This window comes from Mirounga angustirostris, unplaced genomic scaffold (assembly GCF_029215605.1).
Source record: "Mirounga angustirostris isolate CCGP_5_RB_7025 unplaced genomic scaffold, mMirAng1.0.hap1 SCAF_15, whole genome shotgun sequence".
In the NCBI taxonomy this organism is placed as follows: Eukaryota; Metazoa; Chordata; class Mammalia; order Carnivora; family Phocidae; genus Mirounga; species Mirounga angustirostris.
Window position 1 is genome coordinate 16,851,030 of NW_026991723.1, and position 9,505 is coordinate 16,860,534.

Here is a 9,505-nt window from a genome sequence, read left to right on the forward strand (position 1 = left end):
CTAAGTCAGTGATTGATCAAATGACTGGATGATACACCGTGGTCTGGCAATCTTGGGGCCATATGAGAATTCTCTCCACCACAGGGTTGTATCAAAAAGACACATGATACAGCTACCAATAAATAGAAATTGCTAGAACACTATCATTTAGGTCTGTGGACTCCAGGTAAATGTTGAAATTTTTTAAAAGTAATCTTACTGTTTGCCTCAGTTTCAGGTATTGTCAAAGATCACTAGTAGTCCATCTATCTACCTATCAGGAAGATGGCAAAAATGTGCATTTTCATGTACTATAAGGAAAAGATACATATATTTAGTGCCCAATATAGGTTTGGCACAACCATTGTGTCATTTCATCCCCATTCTGCTCCTCTGAGGTGGTTATTAGTGTCCCCGTTCTCTGAAGATGATGCCAAGGCTCAAATTGTTCAGTGAGAAATCACAGCACTGCGCAAGTGGCACAATTTCCATCCACTAACCTTGCAAATGCAAAAGTGCACGGCCAATGTTAACCAGTATTCACACAGTAAATAACACGTTAAAAAAAGAGGAAGAGCACAAGGGCCAACTCAGAGGGCCTCCCAATGGCTAAATCTGTTGTGGTTATTTGTACAACAAAATGATAGCAACACATTATAATTCATAGAATAAAATATATGCCCATTAATCTATACTGTTATAAATCACTGAATAAAAAATGGGGGTGAAAGGAAAGCTCTTGCTTTACAGAATTCCAATTAATAGATGTAGGAGGGATAATGGGAATAGAAAGTTACCATTTGACATATACCAGAGCAATAAATATTTCATGTAAAAATCATCAACATATCCTACTAAAATTCATGGGCAGAATATGATAAGTGGGGTATTTACATAGTCTCAAAGTATCTTCCAGAAGATAATTATTATGTAAGAGAAGATATTAACTTTATAATAGAGAAACCTGGCCAACATCACATTAACCAAGTGATCAAAGTTAGAATCACCAATGACAAGTTGACATCCAGTGCCTTCTGGTGTGATGCACTAAGGATCCATCACTTCTATGGCGTTCTTACCAAAAACGTGTTAAGTATGAGAAACATCAGACAAACCAAAATTGAGAGCTACCCTATGAAATAACTGATCAGGACTCTACAAAAAGTACTAAGGTGATGAAAGGCAAATAAATTCCAAGGAACTGATTTAAAGGAGATTGAGGAGATACTACAACTAAATATAAAATGTGACCCTGGATTGAATCCTGGGCCAAAAAAAGATGTTAGTAGGACGACGAGAAAATATTTTATACATTTTTCGACATATCCTTTAAGAGTTGCCTGAAGTCACTCTTTCCATGGGAGTGGAATGAGTCACTTCACTTTTCGTAATAGTATTATAGAATTATATTAACATTAATTTCCTCATTTTCATAATTGTACTGTGCTAATGTAAGATGCTATATTAGGGAACCTGGGTGAAGTGTGTACAACTTAAAAAAAATTCTTTTAAATTTCCATCTTAATTTATCCACCACACAATTTTGCCAAATCATCTTGGTTTACTAACAATTTTTTCTAAAAGAATGGGATTATTTCAAATCTCTCTCCACACACACACACACACACACGTATGTATACATCTTTACATATTCATATTCTATATTTTAAACATATTTATATCAAACTATATATACAACTATATAAAAATGTTCGGCCTTCAACATATTGATAGCAAGTATTTTTCCTGAATCTTTACCTTATAGTTTTTGTATGCTATTTGACACATAATGCTCAAAAACTCAAAAAAATTGTCTGAGGTGTTGTTTTTTTTTTTCAAGTAAGCTTTAACACTGATGGTGGGGCTTGAACTCACAACCCTGAGATCAAGCGTTGCATAGCTCTACCAACTGATCAGCCAGAAACCCGTCTGAGCACACTTGAATCTCCTATTCACTCACCTGCAATGTAGTATCTATGAAATTTCTCATTAAAGTAGATGACCGCCTCCTATAGTTCATTAGGTGGACATGTCTTAGTTTTTACATTCTTGTTTCCAGTGTTTTACTATTTCCAGTGTTTTACTATGTGCTCTCTGTGACACATCTTTTGTATGCACATCTTTGGTAAAATGCCTAGCTTTGTGATATGTTCCTAGAAAATGGTTGCCATTACTTTCCCATTAATAGAACACGTATTAATTTGCTCATGCGATTTTTATTGACTATCTACTATGTAACAGGCACTGTTCTGGGCAGTAGGAAGAGCAGTGAACAAAAACAGACCCCTTCCTACCCTCAAGTCAAACAGGAGAGGGAAGAAAGTTTGCCATTTTTTTTTTTTTTCCACAGCAATTTAACTGCTTCCCCCACTTGCTTGCCATCCTTGTTATTTCAATTCCAATTCTTATCCTGAAATTTCTAGTGGCAACTTAAAGTGGAATTAAGTATAACTACAAAAAGCATATTTATTCTATTTTTTTAACCTACAATAAGGTTATTATGAGAATTAAACAAGATGCAGTTAAAGTACTTAGTATATTGCTTGACAATAAACATAGCCTCTCTGAGGTAGATACTATTTATTGTTTCTCATTTTACAATTAAGGAACCTGGGGCTTGAAGATGAAAAATAACTTGCTTAATGTTACATAGGTAGAAAGTGGCAGTACAAGCCTTTGAATCATGTCTGACACCAAAGCCTTCTTAACCATAGTACATGTCTTTTGTTCTAGAATATTCTCATTAATGTCAACCCATATTTAAATCCTACAGATATATAAGAAACATTGGGCTTTTTTTCTCTCTCATTGGCATTTATCACCCTTTCTGAATTTTGGATCTACTGTCATTAACAAAAAATATACAAGGACAAGTTACTCGATTACAAAGCCAACATTCTAGATGTAGTACAAAAGTTAATTAACTTAATCATTGATACTCAACTCAAACACAAACTGCTTACTTTATTTTTTAACAATGAAATAGTAATAACACAATAATTTAAGTTGTAACAAAGCCATCGAAAGAGCGAAATAAAAACAAAGCTAATTAAGAGGAGTTGCTTCATCTCAAATTAGTTATCTCCTTTAAATAGGAAAAACTACCATTAGTCTGGTGGTTCTCAAAGTTGTCTGCACATTAGGATTGGGGAAAAGGAGGACTGGTGCTTAAAAAAATAGCTATAACCAAGGCCCATCTCAATTAAATGGGAATCTCTCCAGTGGGGCTCAGGCAAGGATTTCTGAAGTGTTGTCTGTGTTGAGAACAAGTCTTAAGTAAAAAGCAATAAAAACCATGCCGTCAAAACAATTCAAAACCAAGAAATTAAGAAATACAACTAAATTTCTTTCTTTTCATCCTAAGAAAACGGGGAGGGAAGCACCTATTTGCTCCTCATTGTTCTTTACCCATTTAGGATTCCCCAAAAAATATCAAACATTGGAAACTATGCAAACATGCTACCCAAATGAAATTCTCACTACTTTACATTTAGAAAGTTCTTTTAAAACTATACCACCTTTAACCCCCTACATTTTAAGTTTGCATAGATGTTTAAGTCAGCTATCTATTCAACTAAGAAGAGTCAATACAATGTACTAGAAAGCATTTTATTAATAAGAGTTATTATAAAACAATATTCATTTCATGTACCACAAATTAACTTTTTGGTACAGAGAAGAGGAATAGTTGAGTGTTCCCCACCTATTTCTAAAACTGCCAGAATTCCTTTTTATAAGATCAGTATTTTCAAACTGAGTCTAAACATAAATTTTTCTTTAAGAGTACATATATAAAACACTTCCCCTGTAACTGCACTACATCCTTGACAAATCCCTTTTGAAAGTTTCAGTATTGACTGTAGGCATTTATCTTTAAAACAACTTTTCCTCATTTTTCAGGTTTGGGAATGGTATCACATCAAGTATGGAAAATAACTTTTTTCCTTAAGAATATGTGAATTCACTTAAGAGGTGCCTCCTCAAATTCAGAGAAACCTATTCTTCAGTTCCTTCTGTCAGGACTCCATGTCAATCTCAACCACTTCATCCTTGCCCTGAAGCGTTGCTTCTGGCGGGTTGTCTTCAACTACATCTTCGATGTCTGCCAGATCAATAGGTGGTAAAGGATTCCTCCAGTACTGGAAGGTGTTATACTGCCAAAATTCTTCATTGAGCTTTAGGGAGAAAAGAAAGATGAAAGTACATCAATGCTTTATAGAAAGTTACTTTTTTTTTTTCAGGAAACAAATTTTGTTTTAAAAGCAAACTCACATTAGATTTTGTGGTCTTTTACTTTGCATCTTCAACAAATACACCTTTAAATTCTCCCTAATCAAAGTGCTTCATGGACTCAGTCAAATCTGTGCATTTTCATATTCATGGATTTGTGAAAATATTTTGTTAGTAGTTTAAATTTAGAAGAATTTCTTCCAAGAGCATCTCTTTTTTTTTTTTTTAAAGATTTTATTTATTTACTTGACAGAGAGAGACACAGCAAGTGAGGGAACACAAGCAGGGGGAGTGGGAGAGGGAGAAGCAGGCTCCCCGCGGAGCAGGGAGCCCGATGCGGGGCTCGATCCCAGGACCCTGGGATCATGACCTGAGCCAAAGGCAGACGTTTAACGACTGAGCCACCCAGGTGCCCCCAAGAGCATCTCTTCTTGATAATTTTCTTCTATTTTTCAACCAAAGAAAACGTTGGAAAATGGTCTTAAATTTTTTTTTTTTTTTAACCTTTCAGTGAGGAAACAATTGGACACACATACCTACAACTTATTTTTGGTCTTTCCCCTGAGGTTTGGTATTTTAAGGGACTGACTTTACATACGCTAAAATATTCTGACACCTTGCCAAAAAACTTTAGGCTATAAACATGCTAAATAGCAAGAAAATCTTAAACTATTTTATTAAAGATACAAGATTTGGTACATGGCAGGACTTTTAAATCAGTATATTAACACTGATAAATCCAAGTTGAGTACTGTCCCGTTTAAAATTCAACAGATTCCTTTGAATGGCTATAATATTGTTTCAAGTTATTATGAAGTGAAGCTGATGTTCCAATGAAGTTCAAAATTGGCACAGAATTTCAAAAGCAACCCAAAAATACTCTGTGCAAGGAAGCAGCACTGGAATTATATACAGGATTCCAAGGTGACCAGTTTGAAGGTTAACACCCTAACCAGATGAGTATTTATATATCTATTCTACTTGGTTGTGTTTTCACTTTAGGCTCATACTTGCTGTAATACCACTATCCAACAGAAATATAATGAAAGCCACGTCTGTAATTTTAAAAAGTAAAAAAGAAACAGATGGAATTACTCTTAACAATATTTTATTTGACCTGATATATCAAAAATATTATCATTTCAACATGCAGTCATTTTTAAAAAATTAATGAAATCTTTTACATTCTTTTTGTCATACTAAGTTTTCACAATCTGGCAAGTATTTTACACTTCCAGCACTATTCAGACTGGCCACATTTCAATGCTCAATAGCAACATGTTGCTAGTTACTTTACTGGACGACACAAGCCTATTAGGAAATTTCAGTAGGAAGTACACTGAGTGTCTTAGACACTAAGGCTTAGAGAATTAAGAGTGTCTTTGGAATTTCTTTACGCTGGGATAAAAAAAATGCAGTAATTCAAATGATGTCCCCCCAAAAAATTCATTTTGATAAGCAAGAAGGGTTAAAAACAAGGGTCTGTATCTCTGCCTTTTGGAAAAAATCTACTGTTCAAAATACCTACTTATAAACATGGGCCCAAAAAAGATTCTTTAATGACATCAGTGTAACCTAGTAGCTAAGAGCACAAACTTTGCCACCAGATAGACCTGGGTTTGCATGATAACTCCCCCACCCACTAACTCGGACCTTGATCTAAGTCTGTTTCCTCATCGGTAAAATGCAGGGCTCTTTTTCTTTTTTTAAAATATATTTCTACCTATCTACTTATTTATTTATTTTAGGGGGGAGGGGTAGAGGGAGAGGAAGACTCTTAAGCAGGCTTCATGCCCAGCACAGAGCCCAACTAGATCCATGATCTCACAACCCTGAGATCATGACCTGAGCCAAAATCAAGAGTCCAACGCTAAACCAACTGAGCCACACAGGCGCCCCCAGGACTCTCTTTCAAATTAAGGATTAGTACTGTAATTGCTCAATACTGCTAGCCCAAGAAACCCATGAATCATTCATTACTTTCTTCTTAGGAATAGAAAACAAAAAACAAAAAACCGTTTCTTCTTACTTTCCATTAAAAATAGCTAATAGGGTCAGCACAGAGCAATGAATCTGCATATAGTAACACTATCATGAGAAAACACACAAATATTTAATTAAGTAATACCTGGTTTTATTTTAGTTCTCTGGCTAAAAACACCAAAACAAAACAACAGAAAAAAACAACAAAAAAACCATCTGAGACAACTCAAAAAATATTCTGAGGTTGTAGGACAGAAAAAAGGTATCATTATTCTGCCTAAATTGAATTCTCAATGTAGAAAGGACATTTTTGAGAAACTTTTTCCTAAATGAGATCCCAAGAGTGAGGGTAGGGACTATTCTGAGTGCCAGGAACCAGGGAGACATATACTGCATGAATTGAGAAGACTTTTTAACGTCTCCATATTTTCATTATACCCTGTATCTTGAAAATTCACTGGAAATCTCTTAAAACAAAAAACCTCCATCTTTGGAGGCAGGAAAGAGAGGAGCTGGAGAAAACATGTTCCTCTTAAATTTGCAGAAGACAAGAAGCTAATGAACAAAACTAACAAAAGGAAGAAACATGAGGATTCCTAGGCTTTTGCCAAAAGAAAAGAACAGGGATTGTCTTGGTGAAGAAGGTACCCCTATGGCCAAGGTTAGTCCTTGCCATGTCCTTGCTATAGTCACACTATAGAGTGACTAGGAAGCAGAGCGGCCAGATGTAGTCACTGCTGTGAAAGATACTGGTGTATGGGACCCCTGGGTGGCTCAGTTGTTAAGCGTCTGCCTTTGGTTCAGGTCATGATCCCAGGGTCCTGGGATCGAGCCCCACATCGGGCTCCCTGCTGGGCCGGAAGCCTGCTTCTCCCTCTCCCACTCCCCCTTTGTGTGTTCCCTCTTTGGCTGTCAAATAAATAAATAAAATCTAAAAAAAAAAAAAAAATACTGGTGTATCTAAGAGATTCTAAGAAGGTGTCTGTGTCAGTCCACTAAAAAATTCTCCATATTTCCTTCTTATCAATCTGTGGCATACTGCAGTCAATATGTTCTGGTAGAAAAGACAAGTCCATATATGGGTGGGGTACCAAAATGGTCTCAAGAGGAAAAGTTTTCAAAGTGCACGGTAGTTATCTCCATATCAAATAGGTCTGGATGACTATCATTCTGGGGTTATTTTAGGGTTTGCCATTGGCAACACACGCTATAACTGTAAATTCTAACTATTCTGTTTTCAAAACGTAAGTGCTATCATTCGGTTTTAAGTAAGCAGATTCTGAACATCTAAAAGCAACCTGAAAAAAAAGTCTAAAAAAACCCGTTTTCTAAATTCCAAGACAACTGGGGGTGGAAATATTTACAATTTAGAATTTCATCCAGAAATGCTCATCGTACTGTCCAAAGGTAATTTCTTACAACCACAGAAAAAGCTCCTTCCCAACTACCAAATTCTCATTTTATTGGGTTTTTCACCAAGACGTCCTGCCAAAGGAACCTCAATTCACTTTTTGTCTAGCAAGGCATTTGGTAAATTCTACATAAGATACTTAAAACAATGGCAAAATGTGAGACGGATGCTATGATGTGGTGCTTGAAGAGTTTGGTGAATTGAGCCCTACATTTGGTCTTCGTATTCCCAAAGCTTCTGGTAAGTCAACCCAGAACTGCCAAAAAGCAGCCCTGAATTCCTAAGTCTAGACCAAAGCTGTCCAATAAATATATAATGCCAGCCACGAACATAAATTTTTCTAGTGGCCATACTAAAAAAAGTACAACAGGTAAATTTTCATACATTTTATTCAACCAAGTATCTCCAAGTTCTTTCAATGCGTAATCAATATAAAAATTTTTGAGATCTTCGAAATCTAGAGTGTATTTTACACTTATAGCACAACTCCATCTGGACTAGTCACATTTCAAGTTTTCAGTCGTTCCACGCAGTTAGTGGCTGCCCTATTGAACAGCAGAGATCTAGACAAGTCAGCTCTTAGGTGCAGAGATGGGGCAGGCTCGTTTCCCAAAGAATAAGAACTCTTATATATGATCCTAGTAGACGGTTTACTTTAGGGTCCAAATCAATTTTCAACAATGGTCCTTCTTCACTGGATCCGATCTAACCCTGTGAGTTTTTTAATGCCTTTTCCCAAGATAGGGAGGAGGGGCCTTCCTCTACCAGAAGTGCGGTCCCATGCCTACAGGCCGTCCAACTGATGGCCACCACATTGGTCGCACTCTTTAGAAAGAAATCTATCACGAATTCTAGAAGAAATCGTTAAGCCAAGGAAGGCGCGCTGCACCTTTCTCCATTTGAGCAGACCTATCGCGGTTCACAAAGTCTCCAGAAAGCTCAGGTCTGTCGTGACCCACCCTCCTGCTTCCCTCTTACACAGGACAGGCACTGAAGGTGCAAGCCCACGTCTACCCCACCGGACGGACTGTTTCCCCCTCGTTTAGCCAGGTGCTTTCAGCCCCCAGGACTCTCCCCAAACGCCGCCAAGAGGCCAAGGGCTCTGGGGCCCTTCCTGTGTAGCCTGGGAGTCCGAGTCCTTCCTGCAGCAGGGACCCCTGCTTTTCGCCTTTTGGGGCTTCCTGATGAGCCCGAGTCAAGACGGGGACAATCTGTTCCCTCCCGGGGCGCGCAGTGGCTGCGTAAAGGGTGACCCCCTCTCCCCTCACCCCGCCCGCCCTCTGGAGAGCTCAGCCAGCCCCCAGCCCCTACCTGGCGCGGCGCTGCCCCCCAGTCTCCCCGCCGGGGCTCTGTGCGCCCCGCCCCGTCGTCGCCACCGCCCCTCGGGGGCCGGGCGCCCCGGGGCTCCTCCCCTGGCCCGCGGGGCCGCACGGGAGGCAGCTGCTGCGGCGGCTCGCCCGTCTCCAGGCCTCGGCCCTCACGCTGCACGCCGCCCGGAACGCTGCTGTCCCGGCCGTCGCGGCGCTTGCTGGGCGAAGCTGAAGGCTCAGTCATAGCCCCCGCGTCGATTTTGCGCTTTCGGGGCAGCTCCGGCGCGCCGACTGGCTGCCCGGGATGGGAGGCCCCCGGCGGCGGGATCCAGAGCGGCGGCGGCTCCTCGGGGAAGTCGCAGAGCAGGAGCCGCTTCCAAGGCACGTGGAACGTTAGCGGCTCGGCCGCACGCCGCTTGGCCATGGGCCCCGGAGCCTCGGGCGGAGCCCGCCCGGCGCGGGAGGCCGAGCGCGGCTAACTCCGGGGGCGGAGGGCGAGGGCGGAGCGCGCGGGGGCGGGCGAAGACCTGCTCAGGGCGAGCGGGCGGCGGGCGGCGGGGGCGGGGCGAGCGGGCGGCGGGCGGCGGGGGCG

General features: G+C 40.2%; 1 protein-coding gene across 1 annotated transcript; it reads right to left on the minus strand.

Moving 5' to 3' along the window:
- Positions 1-2,544: 2,544 nt before the first annotated feature.
- CUNH9orf40 (chromosome unknown C9orf40 homolog) lies at positions 2,545-9,505 on the minus strand. The gene is made up of 2 exons (XM_045882257.3): positions 8,915-9,505; positions 2,545-4,154 (listed from the first exon to the last, which is right to left on the minus strand). Exons 1-2 carry the CDS (start codon positions 9,335-9,337, stop codon positions 3,996-3,998), a joined length of 582 nt encoding a protein of 193 aa, XP_045738213.1. The 5' UTR covers positions 9,338-9,505; the 3' UTR covers positions 2,545-3,995.

Excerpts from the sequence above, each read along its gene's own strand:
- CUNH9orf40 (XM_045882257.3), bottom strand. The coding sequence starts at position 9,337 with ATGGCCAAGCGGCGTGCGGCCGAGCCGCTAACGTTCCACGTGCCTTGG. Across the intron at positions 4,155-8,914 it reads GGGGGGCAGCGCCGCGCCAG|CTCAATGAAGAATTTTGGCA; the intron begins GTAGGGGCTGGG and ends TTCTCCCTAAAG.